Below are 23,028 nucleotides of genomic sequence, written 5' to 3'. Positions count from 1 at the left end.
TGCAGACACCTGACTCACTCATAAGTTTCAGTGAACTGAGCAAAGAACAAGTTCAGTACTTTTCTTCTCTGTTGGGGGAAAAAAAGATAATTGGTACATCCCAGCTGTGTTTCCTCTTCCTTTGTCAGCGTCAGCCCCATATTATTCAGGCAGAGGGACAATGCTGTGTGATTAAGACCAGTCACACTGCAACAACATCGATAGACCTCTACCACTGCATAAAGTAACAATAAAGTATTATACAGTTTGTAATCCAGCAACCAAATCATTGCAAAAAAGTGTAATTTAATCAAAATACACATACAACAGAAAAGAACAAAGTAAATTAAATTAACTTTCTCATATCAAGAGTTTATCCAGCGCAAGTAGCAAGATTCTTTAGCTAGCCCGCCTTGAGACTTTCAGCTGTTTTCACAGGTGTGGGGTAAAAAACACATTATAAATAGTATGCAAACAAAACAAAGTCAAGGGCATAATCTATCAGTGGGTTGTTCTGGTGTATAATTGATAAAAAGCAGGACAAAACATGTTATAAAAGCAGCACAGAACTGAAAACCTGGGGTTTTTTTCTTTAAAAAAAATGTGGGCGCTCTTGGTTCTCATAGGTGCTGCAGCTGTTTCTGCTCACCTGCAGGATCTTGCCTTTGATCGGTAAGAACAGACATCGTTTTATATTTGCACAATTTCTTCTGCATGAGCAAAAGCCTTTCAACTGACTTACCTGTTTGAAATCCAACCTTTCTCTCCCCTTTCAGGCAGAAGGTGTTTCGTGTGATTCCGCAGAATGATGAGCAGGTGGAAATCATCAATTCCCTTGCCAGCAACATGCAGGTAAAGAATGTGGGGAAGGGGCTATATTGCATTTGAAAGGAACATATCTCCTTTTGTTCCACTAACATATATCTTAAAAAAAAAAATCATGCTACTGAATTAAAGACCTAATCTTGATTCCATTCAAGTCAACTGGAATGTTTCTTCAGAAGGAACAGGACAAGGTGACACAGCTAGAGCTACGCAAATACATTCCAGTACCTTCCTAGAAAGTCTGGGTAACCCAGTCTGCATATCAAAGTGCCCACCAGAATTTATTAATAGAATAAGTTAATCTGAAATGCTGTATTCAGTGTGGGGTGCTTTCACGAATGTATTAGATAAAACATGGAAATTCCAACTACCAGAACTTTTACCATTATACGCAAAATATTTTGCTCGTGTAAATAATCTAAAAATCCGTACTCCCACCAAACTGAACTTTTCTTTGGCCTCTAGTCTCTCATGTCATCTTTTCTTTGACTTTTCTTTAAAGCTTCCTTTCTATCCAACCAAGCTGCATGTTTCTTACTGACCTTGATGTAGATATATGATGACACAATGACATGAGAAAAAACAATAAAGACAGCAAATGTGTTTTCAATATTTCTCTTCAGCTTTGATGTAGTAAAATAGCTGTTGGTGAAAAAGACACCATTATCTGTAGGATGAAAGGACGGTATTTTTAACGAAGTACAGATGGGGAGAACTATCATCAACAGGCTAGTATAGCATGCTGGAACAGTAGTCTGTAGAAGAATATACTATTGGAATGGTGCTGCCAATATTAAGTAAATTAATATACCATGCTTCCTTTTAAGTGTGTAGTATAAAGGGATTGTTTGTTTTGTTTTTCTTTTAAGCAAAGAAAATATCCCTGGACTACCATTGTTATAGAAAGCAATCAGTCAGGACTGATGTAGTAGTATATCCTGGAATAGTCATCTCACTTGAAGACGCATAGCTCATGAATATGCCCACCGGCCCCAAATTCCTTTACATTCATGAGACGAAAGGCTGAAAAGGCATTAGGTTGACAAACCAGCTTTGCTTTCATTGCCTTTAATAGGGTGCTAAATCCAGAGGTCTGGAAGCTGACTTCAGCAAAAATACGTGAAATAGTAATAGGACTCTTGTTTGTCCACCCTGAACTAAATATCTTCTGAAGGCACAGGTTCCTCATACCAACTTTAGTGAACTGAGTCTTAAAAGCGCTCATACAGACAACAGTCTTTCCCAGCTGATTTATGTAAAGTATTCATGTAGCATCCCTCCACTACTGAGTCAGGAGTTCTACCTAATGCTTATAGGCAAAAATTTCCTATGAAATCTGTGCAAAGAATGAAAGAAGTTGTAAAGATAGTTATAATACTCACAAGTCTGTATGCACTCAGATGCTGTAGAATACTTGGCATTTGTGAAACTGTCACTGCCATCTCCAGTATTCTGCCATATAAATTGCAGGGCCTAATAAAATCTTCTTAATCAATTTCCAGTTAAAATTTAGGTTGATACTTCTGGCAAGCAAGGTTGGGTCAGTGTAATAGGATAGGAATGAAATTTGGTAATCACAACCAACATCATCATCACACATACACCTAAAAATCACAGCCATATGTATGTGTTTATTTGTTTATGTATTCATTTGGCCTTCTTTCAGGTTGACTTTTGGCAGCCAGACTCTGTCACACTGGTAAGGCCAAAAATGCAAGTTGATTTCCGAGTTGAAGCTGACAAGTCTTTTGAGGTTGAAGATCTTTTGAAAGAAAGTGGAGTGGAATATAGGTAAGTTTGTTCTCACTACTGTATTTTGAATAGAAGGAGATTAAATACTGGGGAAAATGTGTTTGATCTTTTCACATTAGTCAACTGATCTTCCTGTCACAAACTTCATCCCTCCTGTGGATGCCTCTGCTGGGTTCAGCTTTCCTATGGCAGTTCAAATGGACTGTAGCTGCTCTGCGTTAAAGGGGTGAGGTGAAATGTTGCTAGAGGTAGGAGACAGGAAGCAAAGACTTACTGCCAGGAATTTCCCCAAGGTGAAAGCTCACTGCAGTACACAAGGCTGGAGTACAGAGGGGACAAGAAATGTTTCCCACTAAAGCCAAAATGCAGCAAAGGTCTAGAAAGAGCCAGAAAGTACACCAGATGGGTTTGCATGATAGTATAAGGGAACTGAAGCCAGAAAATGGTGAGCCCCAAGGGCCACCATGAGGGGCTCCCCACTGAGTTCTCTAAGCTGCAGAATGATAGCTAAAGAGGCAAAAAAACCAAACTGATGACAAAGACGACAGTTGCTAGGTGAAGGGCCAAGGGAGTGGGGAGAACAGATTCCCAGGACAGCCTTGGGGTTACTCAAGTCACACAACAGATCCACGGCAAGGATTTCTCCAAAGAGAGAGCTCTTAATTGGCTTAGATATTTTGTAAGTATATTACCCAGAAGTAAAAACACCCTGAGTTTCCATGACTGAATACAACTGCAGCATAAGTGGAGGGAATAGACCACACTGCCACACTACATATTCCTGAGAACAGAAGCATTGCAGTGAGTAGCACTAATGGGAGGGTAAGGAGAAAAGAGCAGGACCAGGCAACTGCTTATACTTCATATCTTCCAGTCACTATGCAAGCATTAATCAAGGATGAGAAGTTGACTTTCGGCTGGAGTGGAGTGGGGCTGTCTGTCTTCGTTGCTCCTTTAGCTCCACCTGAACTTTGCAAATTGGCTTGGCCCAACTTGATTATCAGGCTTCTTCGATGTGTAATGGATGTACTGTCAGCATCATGTACTCAGACACTGAAAGTCAGTATTACTTGATCAAATTCTCATGACTTCATTTGGCTGAGTGGAGAGATTTTGTCTCTCAGCTCCATTGTTGTTGCCACCAGACCAAACTCCTTCATTGGACACCACACAGTTCTCATTAAACATAACTTTTATGATCCGCTAAATCCAAGGATAATCCATCCCTAAACTTACTGGCCTCATGTTAACCATGTCTGATTTGGATGGCGCTGAGGGAACAGAATCTAAAAACATTTTAGAAGAAATAATTTTCAAAAATGCCACAGCCCACATACAGCACAGGAATCCAACTTCAGTGGAATTTCCTCTTTGGCAAAGGAGGAGTTACTCTACACGTGTTAGTTTTTCCTATAATATTCATGAAGTCCCTCAGGTCCAAGCACAAATCTTTTGATTACAACAAAGGCCATAATGTCTGGAAGGTGCCCCTGACAAACTTGAGTGGAGCGGCCTTGTGACAACCCAAGCCGTTACAACTCTTTTGAAGTGCAGCCGCAGTGCCGTGACATCATGTCAATGCAGTCATTTGCACTGTTTGTTCTGAAGGCTGGTGGCACCTCACAAACTGGCCTCCTGCTCTTCTATCCAAATCACAAATGATCAAGGACATATCCTGGATGAGTAAGATTTGTAAGAATGTTAAGACAAGCACTGGAAAAACAAAAGGTCTTCATTTTTTGATAGCCAAGGTTGAAATATGAGCCAAAGGTCCTCAAGAGTATGCTCGGCGATGAGCTGTGCCTTTGTGTCAGCCCCAGCAAAAGATAAACAGGAGACATCCAACCAATCCAGACAGGATGCTGGGGTTTTCGTGCCCTTGTGTGTTCTACTTTAATAGCCCACCTCACATGCAGTGAAGTAGCTTGGAGGATGGATAATGCCACCTGCAATAGAGCTGTCAAACCACTGAAAGCTTGGTTTGACATAGAATTTCATCAGGCAAACATCTCTGGGTTGCTACATGGGAGTGTTACGTTGCTGCAGTCTAACTGTCCTCCAGTACCAAAAGTTCAAGAGAGGACCCTTTTCCTATTGAGGCAGAGGCAATCTGGGAACATGAGGTCAGCCCAGAGCTCATTTTCTACACACACTCTGTCTCAGCATTGCCATTCTTCCTAAAGCCAACTGTTGCCACCCTGGAGGTTTGTTAGTATGGGAGTAAGTAGGCAGGTGCTAATTAGGAGGAAGGTATTGCTCCCTGACCATTCTCACGGCAAGGCTGAGGCAGGAAGTAGGTTGAAATTTGAACGTAATATATCTTATTTTCAAATGCATAAATCAACCCCGCCACATTTCACTTCACAATCCATGTGGCCTTAATTTCAGGAAGACCCTGAAATGTCTACCTGGTGCTTACTTTCCTGCGAGCAAATTGTATGTTTCTCTTTACACTTTTCATGGTGCCCTATTGCAGAGTTCTGATTGACAACCTGCAGGCTGCACTGGATGCCCAGTTTGACAGCAAAACTCGTACCACCAGACACAGCTATGAAAAGTACAACAACTGGGAAACGGTAAAGTCTAGAAGTTTGCTACTTTATTAGCTCGGTACCTTAGCATCTGTAGTCAAAATGGCTTCTGATATGCTTCCAGCCTTCTTCCCTTTTCCTCTTCTGTTCCATCCATTAATATGATAACTCTTCCAAACTCTCCTTCCTCTTCTCCTTTACTGCTCATTACCAAGTTAATCTGTATAATCCATCCCCGTACACCTATTTCCTCTACTTCTGCTCCCAGTGCTGCAAAGAAACTCTGGCAGAAATCTAATGACCAGGCTGACATGCTTCACTATTAGTTTTCCCTTTCCTTTTCACTCCTCCTATCTCCTCTGCTAAAAAACTTGATTACATTCCTTGCCCCAATTCTAACTCTTCATCTTCCACCATAAGCTCTCCCCTCCTCCCTCCTTTTTTCACAGCCATGCTCATTTTTCCTGACACGTAACCTTGACCGTGTCACTCTTCACATCTTTGCAGAGGCTCCTTACCCTCCATTGCATCACAGCTCTTATACTTAAAAGTATGACAATCTCCCTTTCATGTCTTTCCTTGCAAAAATCTTTCATTTTTCTGCTGATCATTGCCCACTAAGCACCCGTTACATTTTCAAACAAGAAAATTTGTATTTCCTCTCCAAGTGGTATCTATAGATCATATACAGAACTAATCAATTTTCTTCCATCAGAACTCTCCTAAAAAAAAAAAGTCTCCTTTTACAAGGCTATTTAAAAATAAGAACAAAAGCTCCTCTGACTCTGCAAAGGTTATTGGCATGCAAAAAACCACCAACATCCATAATGTCAACCATTATTTCTAGTATTCTCTTGCCAGTTTGTCTAGATCTGTCTTCTGTTTCCTGTCTTTTTCTTAGTTCTTAGCTCTTTGGGCATGAAATGCTTTTTTGTGTGGATGTGACAACTTTTTTGTGAGCTTTTGAAGGCACCTGTAACAAAGGAAACTTGCTCCAATATTAAGATAATAAAGGCTGTTATTACTTCCCTTAAATAATAAATAGAATGAAGGAGATTTTCTTTCTTTTGTATCTGGCATTGGTGGACTGTTCCTACAAATCCCTGTCCAGCACTTCTGTCAGTAGTTCAAGAATGATGATGAATAAAAGAGCCATGAAACTGAAAAACATTACAACATGTAGAAGATTCAAGGCATTCAATCTACTTAGCTTAACAAGAAAAACAGTTTTCTTTTGTTAAGAGAGCTTAAGGGTTGACAAGGTCATAACTATATAGGGTTAGCATTCAAAGGCTTTTGTAATCCACCAGCCATACTCCAGTGATGGATTTAGATAAATTCATACTAGAAAATCTTAATTCAGACATGTAGCTCTAGTACAAGTAAGAATTAATTCTTAGAAATCTACAAACTGTATTAAATCAAGTAGATGCTCAGAAGGACCCTTCTGGCCTGAAGTCTGTGAATTAATTACTCTGGACCTGAGGACAGAAACATCAGTAAATATAACCTCCTTATTAAACAGATAGCTGCTTGGACTGCTGATATTGCTGCTCAGAACCCAGACCTTGTCTCTCGCAGTGTAATTGGGGAAACATATGAAGGACGGCCAATGTACCTTCTCAAAGTAAGTGCTTGGATTTCTTTGTGCTAGACTTTTCCTCTATTAACCTCCACAAGATTATGATGTCTGTTAAAACACCAGGGATGCTAAGATAGTAATATACATTTTGCAGAAAATCCAACACATTTTGTTCACTACTACTATGATTTTTTCAGCTTTTAAGATTTTTTTTTTAAAAGGGGCATAAGGAATTATTAGAAGTTCAGACATATAAATTTAACCACACTCCTGAGAGCTATTTGAATGATCATCTACCTTTATGTTCTCTGCATCTGTTGTTTGTAAACCCATTTACTCTGAAAGGATCTATAAATGTCACTATCTCTATCAATAGGCAACAAATTTGTTTGTATCTTCATCATATCTAATTTTTGGCATAACTCTTACGAATAAATAAGATACGATGACTTAAATAAAGGTGAAAGGATAAAGATTACTTGCTGAAAATTGCATAAGCATTTACAATAATATATCAGTCAAGCAAACAAGATCAACTCTTAGAGACACTACAGGAAATAAATCAACAGTGCAGAATAATCAAATAATTGGGGTGGGGGGAAGCTTATCTACATTAATAAAAATGAAATTATTAAGAGTCTATTGTTTTAGTTTGAATACCATGGTCAGCTACAGCTGAGAGCACTCCATAGATTTCCATGTAATCAAGGAATGCTGTATTTGTATAAAGTTTGACTTTTTGGGTCAGCAAGGTGACTGACTTGTTCTGCATAGAAATTATTTTGTTCAAGACCTGGATTTTTTGTTGGGTTTTTCCTAGATGGGAAAAAGTCGTCCAAATAAGAAGGCCATCTTTATGGATTGTGGTTTCCATGCAAGAGAGTGGATCTCCCCTGCTTTCTGCCAGTGGTTTGTGAAAGAAGTCAGTAAGCTTAATGACGAAAAAATATTTTACAAAATGCAACTATGTTTAAGAAAATCTTAAGTGAGCAGCAAGAGCTGAGGCCACTGCAGATGATTGCCTTTTTACCTCTAAATACCAGTCTGCACATCCCTTCTCTAACCTCAGACGGTTAGGGTATAACTACTTAAACCAGATCTTAATGGTTGGACCTGTAATCTTTCAGCAGCTTAAGACTACCTAAAAGCATATGCAAGAGGTACTGACAACTACAAGGGTTACTTACACAGTCTATAAATCCCTTTTTGCACCTGTAGTCAGAGAAAGGTGAGAGACAAGCAAACAGGTCTAGTAATACTATAAACATAGTCATGTTTTTTACATAGTCATAAGGAGTAGGGAATAAGGAAATTCAAGGGCACATCAGAAGGCGTCTGAATGCACGTCAGAACAGCTGTCTTCCTACAATGTCAGGTGCTGCATTCCCTGCAATGAGCTTTACTCAGTAAGGCAACAGAGAGGGTGGAGAGCTACCCTCAGCTAAGCACAGAGTGCACTGAGGAAATGTACCCAAGAGAGGAGGAAGACTGTAGATGAAGCTCCCTAAACTCCACTCAGGAAGAGGGAAATGCATACACATCCCTTTGAGCTGCCACTTCAAGTTGTACAGAACGTTTTCTAAAACATGAAACCATATTCAGGAAATACACACCTGTGTAGCTCACACAGAGCTTCACTTCAGGCTGGGATACTTTAGGCCTTGAGTTAAACAATTTTATCTCCTTTGACTTTTCCTTCTCCTTATCACCAATATAAAAGCAGATGGGAGTTATGAAATGCTGCACAGTGTTCTCTACAGAGAAGAGGTATATTCCCCCTCAACAGGGGGAGATCAGTCAACTTAGCAGAACAACTCACTGACTGAATCTCAAATTTTGCAAGAATCTCCCTGCTTGAAGATTAAAAAAAAAAAAAAAACAAAACAAAAAAACCCAAACAAACAAAAACCCAGAAGCAACAGCTGGGATTTAAAACCCAAGTAAAAGAAAGCCAAGGTACATCAGTGAGCCACACTGGCAGAGGCCTTGGTGGCAAGTATATTCTCAGTCTTACCAGACAGCCATGCGGTTTTGTGTAGGGAGCAGTGGAAATTGAAAGTGACATCTCAGTGGAGTCAATGGGAATGTGATTTCATTATCTCCTAATAAGGCTGCAACCAGTATTTGCTACCATTTTTCTCTTAGCAATTCACGTCACTACAGCTGTCATTTTCACTGTCTGGTCACTTAATTCATGGGTGTACCTGACACCAGCAGCGGCTCTGCTCAGTGGATCCAAGTGTGGATAGGCAGAAGTGCTTTAAAAGCACAGTCCTCTGAGCGTCATCAGCAGTTCACTTGGGATTGCTTCTAGACATAAAAGTGAAAAAAAACCTACAGAAAAACAGGAGCAAGGTGGATTGTTATATGCATCTCCAAAAAAACCCCAAGCATAAAAAAAAACAAAAGAGGAAAAAGTAAGTTCTAGTGATCTGAAACTGCTTTTCTAGATCCTGCAGTCAACCTCCCCACTTGCTAGTTACAGGACAATAGATGCCTTTCTCCATTGCATTGCTCCCTGTGTTGTCCTTTATGTCTGCGTAAGGGAAACATGGGTGCAACATACTACTTAGAGCGAATTTCCATGATCGTTGCATGCTCCTCGACACTGATATAAATCTGTGAACAAGCACACAAAATGCCAGGCCATGAAGAATCAGGATATATGGGTTTATGGCAGGAGTTTTTGTGTTATTCAATGTGTGTTTGGAAAAGTGCAGGGAAAAGTCTGCCTGCCTATGAATATGTGCATCCACAGCATTATGAGTGGAAATGTGTAAGGATGTTCTTTGGAAATATTCTCTATAATTTTGGTTATTGATGAAATTGCTCTGCACAACAGATAAAAAATGGGAATAATGATTTTTCCTTCTCACATAAATTAAATGCAAACCTTTAAGGTGACAGGATGTAGGGACAATATATGGACAGAGCTTTGCTCTGTCTTTAAACAAGAAGCTAGTAGATGGAAATCTCTGCCCAGTGATTTATTATCCTGTCTAAAATCAACATTGTTTTGCCATATAATTTATCTACCAGAATGAGATGACTTTCTAACAGCAGTGTGGTTCGAGTCAGTGTAAATCCTCTAAATATATGTAATATCACAGAGCTGCCATCTCACATGGAGGAGTGACCTGGATGACTTTGCCCATCACATTCATTAATTCCTGATCCAGACCCAGGCCTGGGTAAATACACACAGGAGATACAGACCTATGAAGGCTTCATCAGCTTTTTCTACTTTTCTCCAACTAGGCTGTTGAGACCTATGGAAAAGATACTGTCATGACCACACTTCTCAACAGCTTGGATTTCTATGTTTTGCCTGTTATTAATATTGATGGCTACGTTTACACTTGGACAAAAGTAAGTACGTTCTTCTTTCTCAAGAAGAGTATTGCTGAAAAAGCCAACTGTTAGAACTTTCTCTTAGTTTTGATCTATGCTTCACCATTCTATTTCAGGACCGCATGTGGAGAAAGACACGCTCTAAAAATGCTGGTAGCAATTGCATTGGTACAGATCCCAACAGGAATTTTAATGCTGGCTGGTGCAGTAAGTGTCTCCTAACAACAGGAGATCATGAGGTGCAATAGCCAAGATGATTAATTATGGATTTTCCCTACCTGATGGTTGGTCCAGCTCCAGCTTGAGTGAAGACTACCAGTATAGCATTGTGGAGTAGCTTGTGTTCAATTTTGGGGGGCGGTTTTGGGCAAAAAACAGACTTTGGTTACTAGTGTCATCAGTATGGCTACTTCTGTGAACATATATATACACACACATGCATGTATATATATAGACATATATACACTTACACACACGTATACACACACATATACGTATACACACACACACTTCTATGAGTTCAGAACAGAAACTGGGAGAGTTTTCTTTCGGTTGGTTTCAGTCAGTGGAGAGGGGTCTCTTTTGAGTGCGTTCCACTTGTTTTTTTCCTGGAAGCATCCTAGAAATGAGGGAGATGATATGCAAGGAGAGGACTATTAAGTACTGAAACAAATCAATATCCCAAATCACTTACATAATATAGGGCTTTACATCAATACTCATGTTCTTCCAACTATGCACACTGTACAGGGCATATTTATTTAATGCTATGTCATGTTGCCCTGTGTCTTAACTATGCAAGAAAATATTCTCTGCTCTGATATGGCATGTGTGTCAGTAGGATTTCCAAGGCTTATCTACAAAAGTGCTGTAACATGACTCTCCTAACAACTAACTTTTTTCATTAAATACTCATTAAATTCACCTTTCTTCCCAGCTCTTGGGGCCTCAAAAAACCCCTGTGATTCCACTTACTGTGGCTCTGCACCCGAGTCTGAAAAGGAGACTAAGGCTTTGGCTGATTTTATTCGTGAACATCTTTCTACAATCAAGGCATACTTGACGATTCACTCCTATTCCCAGCTGCTACTGTTTCCTTATTCGTATACTTACAAATTACCATCGAATCACGAGGAACTGGTAAGTCTCTTTGTCATTTTGACATAATGGAAAGAATAAGTAAAAATCATCACTTGCTATTTAGGTCCATTTAACTTCAAGCAGTTTCTGTAACATCTGGAAAGAATCTGTACTGCCAGTTTTTGAAAATACTTCAGTTTTTCATAGCAAGAACAAGGGAAGCCACGATGGCTTCAAGATAGCTCAAGCACAGGATAAACTCAAGAGCCTTATTTAATTTCCACATACACAATGAATTTGCCACAAGGTCAGGTTTGTCTTCCAGTCATGCGATACAGAAATCCACTATGCTGTGCAGCACTGCTTCGCCCTGACTCAAGAAGTTGCTGCGTACGTAGCTTTAATACATTACATGGAAACATTATGCCCTGTAAGTCAAGCCAACAGCTCGATGGATTGTAATAACTATGAAATGACTGAATTGGTATCATCAACAGCAGACAAGGATCTCTGTCTACCACTTCCTACCAACCCTTAATTCTCACTGAAGTAAAATGGTGAAACTCGTATTGATACAGGTTCAAGACAACGAGGCAGTTTTAATAATTAAAAACAGTTAGATATAAAACAGGTAAAAAGTTTGAGTTCTGAGGCCTTTCTAAATAGGCCAGGATTCAAACACACCTTTTATTTGGAAGAGGAGAGGATGAATATGGTGCTTAAAAGGAAAACGCCTCTTTTACGCATCCTAGAGAAAGGCCACACCCTAACGCCATTTAAGCAAGATAACAACAGTCTGGAATACTTTTTTTTTTTTTTTTTTTTTAATCCTGAAATACAGAGAGAGGGGTTAAAACTACTAAATGTGTATAAAAGTTGTAAAATTTTATAAGGTCAAAAATCAACAATAATGAATAAGAAAATGACTTCAGTTCTCTGGCATATTAGCAATTAGAAGCTGTTGGCAGGGAAAACAACATAGCAAAACAAAACAAACAAATCTTGATTCCCCCTCTTTCCTGGATGCTGCCAAAAGTCCAAGGCAACAACAGTGTGTGTTGCTGTGCTGTGCAGGTTTGACAGATTTATGAGTGCTCCCAAATAGATGTCATGATTCTGAAGCACAAATATAAACTGGGGCCAACAGTGAAGTTTCTTGTTACATTTTTTACAGCTTAAAAGAGAGGATGAAATTTAGATTAAGATTTTGTTTTCTTAATTTATATTCCAAAAAATTTTAGTTGTAATTATTCCAGGGAACTGTAGTAATATCTTGTCTTCAGTTTTTACAAAAGCTTCACATTTCACACATTGCAGCTCAGTCTAAAGCAGTAAAACAACACAAAACCCTCGAGGCTGCTTTGTTGTCAAGATCACAAAGTTCCCACGTGTTAAAAATTTGCATGACATTCTGCCCAATTTTTTGAATCGAGAGCAAATGTGATGAAACATAACTAAAAGTACAGCATGTTTCTCACAGTATTAAATGTAAAAAGTTTACGTTGACAGCTCATTATTAAAACAATCCTTAACAAAAAGAAAGAACCTATGTGCTTTTCTAGGTTTTCAAATTCCTTTATTAAATTAAAATTTTATATTAGCCATATTCTATTCTAATACACAGTAAAATTTAATGAATCACCCATACTAAGGTCCTACAATTTTTATCAATAAAAACTCTTCTTTCCTGCCATAGAGGACAATTCTGCTATTATCATTCAGCATAAAAAAATAAATAGCCCAGGAATGCAGGGTATATATTTCGTTTCAACCATTTGATTTCACTTCGTAAGTTAGTCTTTCCAACATCACTTTATCCTGTATTTTAAATCGGGCACACTGATCCCAGAGGGAGTTCCATTATTTTCCACTACAAAGCAATCACAAATCTCACCATCATGACGAGGCGACCTTATGAGTGTTTTTCACATCTTAATTAAGGGAAAATATTTCCTCTATTGGTGATCCCAACAAAAAGACAGCAGGATCCCAGAGGTGTTCAACTTGTGCAGTATCTGATTTTAACAAGGGAAGACTTCTTGCCAAAAATCCTTCTTTGGAGAATGAGATCAGAGTATCACCCAATCAATGTTGCCTGTAGTTGGGATAATTAAACAGAAAGGGCCTAATTCACTCCAGTGTCAGTGAATTAGAAAGACTGATTTCAACAGGCTCTGGGTCACGTTTGAAAGTACAGCTTTTCAGGTTACTTCAAATAACTAAACCACATTGATTTAAGCTGTGACTAAAGAAAATTTAAGGTTTTCAATCAACAATTGTATTTGCTTGAAATGAGACAGCTACCAAAAGAGGTATTATTTTGTATGCCAATTGTTGCGTTTCATGTCTAAAAGTCTAGATTTAGAATTTAGAGAAATGCTGAAGAATGAGAATCTCAACTTTTAACAGAAATTGTCTGGGCAAATAAAGGGATCATAAATCATTTTGCAAATGAAGAAGCAAAATTTATAGTGCCATTATCTTAGATCTTATTTTTACTCTGACAGATCTAATAAATTAAAGGAAATATAGTTGCAATTTCTTATCTCTTTCAGTGAGCAACTGGACATGTGCTTAAACAAAACCTCACATGTCTGCTTATCATTAACAACATTTTGTTTCATTGTATTTAATTAAAGGTAGCATAATACCATGGGGCTTATGCTGCATTCCAGTGTCTGAGATATAGAAGGGCACAAAAATTGAGTAATTGGAGATTGAAGACACTAAGTCTGCAGAAGAGAAAGATCTAGAGAACGCTCGTGCCTTCCTTTCCTGCAAGCATACTGAACAGCATGTCCTTGGGGCTCAAAAGACCTTTTCTGTTCACAGCCTCAAGAAATCACCAGACGGCATAAAACTTCTGGGTTTGGTTTCTCAGGTAGAACAGGGCACTCTGAGAATACCAGACATCCTTTATGCTCCACTGCATTGCTGTAGCAAATCAGAACCACCTCAAAGTTATTGTAACTTACTTTGAGTCGGAGATTAGAACTATCCCTCAACGACCCCTGGCCCCGGGGTGTAAAACATGATGAAAGTCACGTATGTCCCTTCCTTCCCACAACTTCCCACTCTTCTTAGATGCAAGAGGATCTCTGAGGATTTCAGCCCCACAGCTCACAAGGATTTTCCCAAAACTTTTCTCCCTTTATTCAGGGTTGTTGTTTTGTTTTTCACCCCTCTTCTGGGTTGTTGCACAAAACTTTCACTGTTATCCAAACAATACTTGAACAACAAAAATACAAATACCCAAGACAGGAAAATCTAGGTCAGGAATTTCTCAGAAGTTACACAATATTCTTGTGATGACACCCTGAAAGAAATATGTACTCCTTTTTGGTGAATCACATTTTGCCTGCTTCATAATCCTCTCTTGACTCATTCTTTACTATACCCTGGAGGGTTCCCCTGCACACAGAATACACACTTGAATCCATCTCCTACAGAGAATAGAAGCATTAGCTTTTCACAATTAAAAAATGTGCTTGGCAAGACCAGTATCTCTCCACACCCCAAAAAGATTCTTTTCATCTTATCATTTCACTATTCACATTTTTGTCCTCTTGCAATAAAGAACTCTGTATTTAATTGCACTTTTCATAAACAGTTCAGCCTATATTTTTTAATCCATTCATATTTTGGCCTTAGCTTCCTATTAGATCACCCTATGCTTTCCTTATTTTCAGCAGACAAATCTAGCTTTATCAATTCTTGTTTGTATTTGAATTGGCTCTGAACTATGATTTGATAGAGCAGGGAAATGTGCATCGTGCCCTTCCTTCCTTCCTTTCCAGGTTCAATCCTATCTCTCAGTTAAACAACAAACTCAGTGCCAAATACCTGTCTGCAGCCAGCTCATTCTCATTGTCAGATGTGTATTATTACACTCTGGCAGGCTGCAGAACATATATTATCTTACAACCCAAGATAATTTTCAAGTAATACAAACTGAAATCCTGTCTCTGGAAGGTGTACTGGCCACATTGGTTACTGTTTAAGCTCACAGAAATTCGCCTTCCATATTGGGTTGGTCTAGCATTTCATTTCCTCTTGAGTGCTTAAAATAGGATGTAGTAGAAAGTGGAGATATGCCCAGAGTCTGTGCAGCCTGCAAGAAGAGTGAATTTCAAATATATTGCATGACTTTGTGAATATCAGTCTGATTTTTTAACCTGATGCCTGGGAGCAAAGTCTTTTCACTCCTGATTTTATTCCTGAATGTGTTTAAGATATATGAAGAGCTGTGGGTAAGAATTTTTGAACAGCAAAAATCCTATCACCTAAAAGACTCAGACATACCAATGAGGAGTTGCAGCCTGTGCTGTTGTTGTATCTGTGCTGTTGCGAACTCCTGTGATTGTACTACTTGTTACAAGTAAATATTGGTAAAGTCAGCCGGGAAGCACAACAAACAGGGAAGTGGGCAGAAAAGCAGTATTTGGAACTGGCTTCACAGCTCCTCCACTGAATTTGCCACAACAGATGTCCCGCAACAGAACTGCTCTGTGCGGACAGTCTTACAGTTGTGAAAAAGGATGTTTTTAGTAGCAGCATCTTCCTGATGAAGCTCATGTATGAATCTGGCTCAAAAACAAGAGTCTCCAACAGGTGTAGGGCACATTCAGCTTAACACACTGGAAACCCTCTCACCAAGGACTGATTTCTTAAACACTCTGTGAGACTGCCACAGAGACACAGGCTTGCAAAGACACAAGAAGCATCATAGTAAAGTCCTCCACTTGGCTGGACTCCCTGGGCTCTTGGGGGAGATGCTTAACTATGAGCAACAACAGAAGAGTGAACTAAATTACACATCAGTCATGGACTCTTTTGAGGGGAGTCTGTTTTTATTGGCAAAACAAGAAGCCTCAGAAGTTTAGCTTCACTTGGCTAAAGCTAACTTTGCAAATACCATGTTTTCAGACTTTCATTACGAAGGAAGTGGAGGGTCGCTTAAGTAGCACGTGAGACCAAGGTGAAGTGAAAATACAGTTTTCAGCCTTCGGGCAAATCAGTGTGCAGTCCAGTGAGGGAAGAGAGCAAGAGGTCCAGTCAATCAGTGGAAAGGCTTCTCCAGATCCCTGTCAGACTGTGAGGGCAAAGGGAGTTGTCCACATGCAGCAGCTGCATAATCAACATCCCTGAAGTGTTTCTAAACAGCCACAATTTGCTGGCAAATCTGGCCTGATGACACAAGAGTAAAATGAGGGAGATGCTCCCAAAAAAATTACCTATTAAGACACAGAAGATGCTTAGTCTGACAATTTATCTTGTTAGTTCAAAACTCCAGATGCGGTCAGAAAGAGAGGCCATTAACATATCTTTCATTAAAAGCTAATAACTGAAAAAATAGGTTTAAAGGTCGTTAATTATGTAAGATAATGGCAACTGAGAACACAACTCTGCTGCCTCACTGGCCCGTGCACTCTGTACACAAGATCAAGCAAAATATTAGTAACTGCTGTGTAAACGCAGATGGGTGATCAGTGCAGGGAATACTGCCTTCTGCTGAAATGACCAGCTCTGCGAGTTCAGCTGCAAGCCAGAAGCTGAGAAGCCATTTCTGCTCCCAGTTACAAGGTATTAATTTGGAGTTATTTCTAGGACTTCAGGGCACCAGTTGTTTCTCTGCTACTATAACTCTCAGCAAAATTTTCCTTGCAAGAGAGGGATTCTTAACAGTAAAAAAACCAACCAACCAACCAACCAACCAAAAACCCCAACAAACAAACACCAACCAAACAAACTCCAAACAAACGGCAACAATTCAGTTAAGTCAGTTGTGCAAAGAGATCTAGAAAATCACTCAACAGCAATTACTATTAAGAGGTAACTTTAGTTCCTATAAAGTCGAAATTTCTTTTATTTACCTTTGGGTTTTGGACTATAAATCTATTAGGAAAGCAAATGGTAGAGAGTCACTTAAAGGAAAAAAAATCAGCTAGCAAAACTTCATCAGAAGTTTCATTTCATGATGAAGTCATAAATGCTCAGTCATGTTTTTCACTTAGAGAGGGTCATTTAAAATACTACCTCGATCTCCAACCTGGAGAGCGTGAGGAAGTTGTTTATTTGGATTCCAGGCTCTTAACAGCTGGAAATCTCAACTGCTCTTTCTACAGATCTCTCTTTTTACAACTTCCTGGCCAATAATAAGAAATCCCTCAGGTAAAAAGACTTCCTGACATACTTTTTCTAGTATCTGTTCTGGTATGATTTAAAGCCATCATTTGGCAGCTGAATGAAAGGCATGCCCTATTCTTCCCAAAGAGCAGCTCTGCTGTTCTATTGTTCCTACCACGCAGTTTACTAAAGAGACAGCAAATACCGGTTACCAACAGGTCCAAACATAGTATCAGACTATCTTTACAAATTTGATTTCCACCTTGCATATATTTGAAAAGAGGAAGAATCAGTTTACATCTAAAACTTCATTTACTATTTAGAGAAGATTTGACTCAACCTCAGCTGCTGGTTAAATGTATATATTATAAACAAAAGATGATTGAAGAAAACAAGGTATCACTAGCAAATAGCAGTCTCCAACCTCTACAATTCCCTCAACATGTGTTAAAAACTATTATGAATTTTAGAAAAATCAGCTTGTTTAAGGGATTAAAAAAACCCAACCAACCAACAAAAAAAACAAACCACCCAACACTGGAGAGAGCTCAGCTACCCCAATTGCTCTGAATCCAAGGTTGTGAAATGCAAAGCAACAACATTCTTCCTACAGTTGCTTGTCTTTGGGCAACAGAGAGGCCAGAAACTAAACCCCACATTCAGGTACAGGCAACGTTATAGGTGGAAGGACAAGCTTCAAATACTCTTTGGTCTGCCTTGTTTAAGTATTCTTAACACGCTAAATGACCACAAATTCCTACAGCAAACTCACATAATTCTAGGATGTTCAAAATACAAAATTTGAGAATGGGGAAACACTTGCGATTCTGCAATAAAGTAGGCTGCTAGTGCTAATGCAAATGTATTTCGATGCTGATTTGTAGAAGCTGAGAAAGCTCTCGCACTTAACTAAGATTTTCTAAACATATTGTCCAGTATGCCTTTTCGAGTAATTCACAGGAACACTTGAAGTATAAGGATGAACAGAGAATATTTTACAATATATCTTCCACTGGGAAGTAAGCCAGAGTATAACCTACAGAGAAAGAAGGGGCTTGAGGAAATTCCTAGAATAGTAAGCCATTCAGCTGCAAGCTATAAAGATATGGCAACCCATTGCTTATTCTCATACTGAACATCTGCTTTCAAAAATCGTTCATATTTATCATCTGTTAGTAATAGTTTTCATGTTTTATTACCAACATGCTGTATAATGAAGAACTGGAAAAGCCACACGTTCCAAAGAAAAGTCTGTTATTTTCCTTAATGCAAACATACAAAGCTTCACAGTACTATCGATGGGCCTGATCCAGCCCTCACTGAAATCAGTGGGAGTTGAATGAGTCCCTCTGTGCACAGGAAATGAATTGAAATTAATGAGACTACATATGGCTCCAAGGTAATTTATGCCTTTTTCTGGCTGTTAATATTTATAAGACCTTAATCTGCTTCCACTTGTATCAGTGTTCAACTCCACCGACTAAGCTGACTCTACCCTGAATTTATAGCTGCATGAGTAGAAGGAAAAGAAAGGCTATTGCATGTTTGCAATTTACTGTACCAAGTTATTACTATTCTCTAAGATTCTCTTATCTCTAAATAAGATTCCTTATTTAGTTTTAATCTTGTACAAGTTTCTTCTAAGTATAGAACATCCTGTTACCTATTGTTCCCTTACCTATCCAAACTATAGTGGACTATACAGCAGGCTGTACATCAGTAAAGCAATACACAGACTGGACTATACTCCATTAAAGTTTGGAGAACGAGCTCTTGACTGATAAGCTTTTTTCACAACAACAGGACCAGTTGTGCCTTGTCAGCTACTGACATCTAGTCATTCTGAGAGGTGAACAACAGTTTTCAAATAACTGCTCAAGCATGGCTTTTCAGTTTATTCAACAATGTATTTGCTTAGATTCACTGAGAGAACTTCTGAAAATCCGCATTTATCGTTCTTCTTTTCCTACAGAATTCCATTGCTCGTGCTGCATCCGAACAACTGGCCAGTTTGTATAATACCAAATATACATACGGCCCAGGAGCTACAACAATCTGTAAGTACTGGCCTAAATATACTAGCCATCTATATTAAGTGCTACTAAGACTATCAAATGCAGTTTTATAGTGATTCTTGTTCCTCTTCCTAAGCAGTCCCCTTCTTTCTTCACAAGCATATGCTCAGAGGTATATATGGAATCTGTCAGTTCTAAAATATGGGATGATATATTCCTTAAGGATCCCAGGGAGTGTGTGACCCCTGAAAAGTAAATTGACATGGTAAAGTGTTTAGGAATTCATGTGCATAGCACGAATTCCTAAATTCTACACAGGTTAGTTCTAAACATAAAAATCTCAAACAGAGATAACTACATTTCCAGTATCTCCAAGTCAAGGCAAAAAACCAATGTGAATCCTAAAGAACGGCTTCAACCACTCTAGCAACACAGATAATTATTTCTTTTACTTTGCATTACAGTTTGAGAAATGTACTAATTACAATTCCATTCTTCTATCTTTCTTGGGAACTCAGCTGTCAGGATATGGCCTTTGCAGCATCAAAAACTGAGCTGAGGCTGTCAAATATAGATTTCTAGTATTTTATCTCCTATATTTAAGATCTCTTAATTTCCTTAAATATGGAAACTAAACTCTTTTCCCTACTTCTCTTTCCTTAAATAATTTAAAACAGTTTCTGCCAATTTTTAGAATATTTATGAGGATCTCTCCTTTAAAAATGTTTCTGTGATGCTTATCAAGTCTGGAGGATCCTTCCTTAGCAAAAGAGACTGCCTTCATTGTACCAAAGCACTGGAAAAGGAGAGTACTACTTGTCCAGAAGAAAAAGACGGAGCTGATATCCCAAACCTGCACTTCTTTCATATTTGTATGAACCTCAAAAAGCTACCCAGTGAGAGGGTGTTTGCTTCTGATATCAAATCTTTCTAAACAACCCCATGCAAGCACGCCATTCTCCTGTTCCCTAGATGTTCCTCCCATGGTCTCCCCGCAATATTGACAAGGAGGGAGCAGTTTAGCTTGTTTACATTTGCTTGCATGCATCAGTTGGAACGAAGCTCACAAATGGCCTAAAATCACAGATGCTTTTCCGTGAGCAGAAGAAATCAATCAATTCACTGAATATTCCTTTTTATCTGTCCTTTCTGCATTTCTGGCTACACGGCTTGACTCCAAAGTATATCACATTTCAATGCATAGCCCCATTTTTCCAGTTAAGCTTTATTTTATTTCTTTATCAACAGATCCTGCTGCAGGGGGCTCTGACGACTGGGCTTACGATGAAGGCATCAAGTACTCTTTCACTTTTGAGCTCCGAGACACTGGTAGATATGGTTTTCTTCTCCCTGAATCTCAGATAAAGCCAACCTGTGAAGAGACTCTACTTGCTGTTAAATATATTGCCAATTATGTCCTTAAGCACTTGTATTAGAATGGAGTTCTAAAAAACTATTAAAGAAGGTTTTATTCAAAGATGCCTTCCTTTTTATTCTTCCCTAACAATAGTTTTTTATTTCTCTGTGCTTAATGTTCTTAGTCATAGCCTTAGTCCATCATAGGTCAATAAAACCACAAGTTTGTCAAGAGAAATTGTATCTTTTATTAAGGCAACTAATATAGTCAGGGGGGTCTAAAAAGAAAAAGCACAAGAAGCTTAATCAACTTAAGGTAAAGGTTGCCTTAATGATTAAAATTATCTTTACACAGAGCAGACAGGCAAAGCATTAGAACTTACACAGCCTGAATGCTAAACAGAATGAGAACAGCTACGTGATTCATATAAATGCATTTTCATTCAACCATTCATTGCCTTAATGGCAACAAGGGAAAGTTCACATCGCATACTTTTAAAATTATGTTAGCTGTGATATGCTCTTGTGAATTTTCTCAAAACCCACCCTGGATCTGCCCATCACTGAAAACTGGTTTGGATCTGAGGTCACTGCTAATCTGATCTGAACTCAGTGCTGAAGCTTAGAATTACTGTTAGTTTTAAAGACCAAGACTTGATACAAATCACGCTATAAACTACCCTGCATTTAAGGCTCTCACGCTCACTACAGCAGCATTTCTCAAAATATTCTCAGAGTCCTGGTACTTCCTGGGGCCCCACATGTTCCTACTGTCATGAGCGGAAGAATCATAACCAGCCATAAGGACAAAGCCTGGTGATAAATGATTAACTGCCTCTTTCGTGAGAAGCTGTAAAGAATTATCCCCTCCCGATCAACTTTCTGTACAGGTAATGTGGGTCTGACTGGGTCAGAGTGAGAGTGGGCAGCTTTCTCACGCAGCTGCAGAAAATGTGTTTGGCATTTATTAATGCTGATTAGAGCTTGGCTAACACGTTATGCACTCTGCAGAAAGCTGGGACAAACCTTATGTCAACACAGAACCTGGCTGATCTCCCTGCCATTGCTGGAAGCTCTGAACAGACTTCCGCTGTCCGTTGATGCTCCTGGAATTACCGCTATTTCTGGCAGGTCCCTAGCTGATGCACTCAAAACAGCCCATGAAATGCATCTTACAGAGAAAATGGTTCTCCCAAGAAAATCACCAACTTCAGACCTGTCAAAAACTAAGCTTTCTCCTTTTTTGCCTCTTCTCTGTGGAGGGAAACAGAAAGACAAGGTCCAATTTAAAATGACACTTTCATTTACAAGTATAAGAAAAAGAAAGGAACGCATCTGCTAGCCCACTCCAATTAGCCCAGCAGCGCTCATATTAAACTAGTCCTCACACACGACTGATCCAGCTGTTTTTGATCACTGGTGAAACTGAACCCATGTGTGAAAGTAGCACGTACCAGTAAAAAGACATGTCATTCTGTTTTGCAACAGAAGTGGGGAGAAGGATAATCAGCTTTACTAAAAATAGCACAGGATGCAAGCAGAACATACCGGCCAGAGCCAAACATGTCAAAAAGGGCAGGAATATAAATTACTCAGAACATAAGATATTTTAGCTAATTTTAACTAAGTATTAACAACCACCCAGGGACTATCCTAACTAAAACTGTAGTATTTGGGAAAGTATCACAGGCCTTACACCGACTGCAAGGTGAATTGTTGATACTTGGCACCATTCGTTACTAGGAAGGCTCTTTGCAGGACTGCAGGCAACCAAACACAGAATCACAAATACAGTTGAGGGGTAGGTCACAGCACCCAGCAGCTCCAGTGGTGTGAGGGTTACCCCAGTTAACTTAAACTGTGACTCTGAGGCAGAATATGGCATGCATTTGATAGCTCCGACATTCACAAAGTCAAATCACAGCAAGGCAGTGATATGCAGCTCTTCTGTGCCTTCACCACAGAAGGCACTCACTACCACCTCTGGTCAAATTACAGAGAGGCAGAAAAGAGCAATTAAACGTGAGATATCATCTATGCAGCTTGGAACATAAAAAAATACAGGGAGAAATTTAAGCAGGAAAGAGCATTCTGCTAGCAGGTAAACTGTTAGGACAGAGACACTGGAAGAAAACATGGAGAGGAAGCAAAGGTTCAGCAACAAGTCACAATGCTTCAAATTTCAGCATTGCTTTCAAAAAACATACAAAATCCACATGCAAAACTGATTGATAATATATTTTCAAAGACACCATTGTAGTTATTTGGAACCAATTCCTCAGTTATGAAATAGTTCTTAGAGAGAACTAGGAGAAACACAGGAAAAGAAATAAAAACATTTATATGGATGATGGAGGTACATTCCGACATTTGTAAGAGGTCAACTTTTTCAATAACCCTAAAGAAAAATTTCCACAGTTCTCCAAACTGA

At 39.1% G+C, this 23,028-nt stretch overlaps 1 protein-coding gene across 1 annotated transcript; it reads left to right on the top strand.

Moving 5' to 3' along the window:
* Window positions 1-259: 259 nt before the first annotated feature.
* Window positions 260-22,304, top strand: CPB1 (carboxypeptidase B1). The gene is made up of 11 exons (XM_009468476.2): window positions 260-651; window positions 756-831; window positions 2,471-2,595; window positions 5,033-5,132; window positions 6,613-6,714; window positions 7,490-7,591; window positions 9,928-10,038; window positions 10,137-10,227; window positions 10,958-11,160; window positions 19,199-19,283; window positions 20,490-22,304. Exons 1-11 carry the CDS (start codon window positions 581-583, stop codon window positions 20,675-20,677), a joined length of 1,254 nt encoding a protein of 417 aa, XP_009466751.1. The 5' UTR covers window positions 260-580; the 3' UTR covers window positions 20,678-22,304.
* Window positions 22,305-23,028: the final 724 nt, after the last annotated feature.

Source organism: Nipponia nippon, unplaced genomic scaffold (genome assembly GCF_047370975.1).
Source record: "Nipponia nippon isolate SJK-2023a ecotype South Korea unplaced genomic scaffold, ASM4737097v1 scaffold_7, whole genome shotgun sequence".
In the NCBI taxonomy this organism is placed as follows: domain Eukaryota; kingdom Metazoa; phylum Chordata; class Aves; order Pelecaniformes; family Threskiornithidae; genus Nipponia; species Nipponia nippon.
Note: the sequence above shows the minus strand (reverse complement) of the source record. Positions and strands in the feature narration are given on the sequence as shown.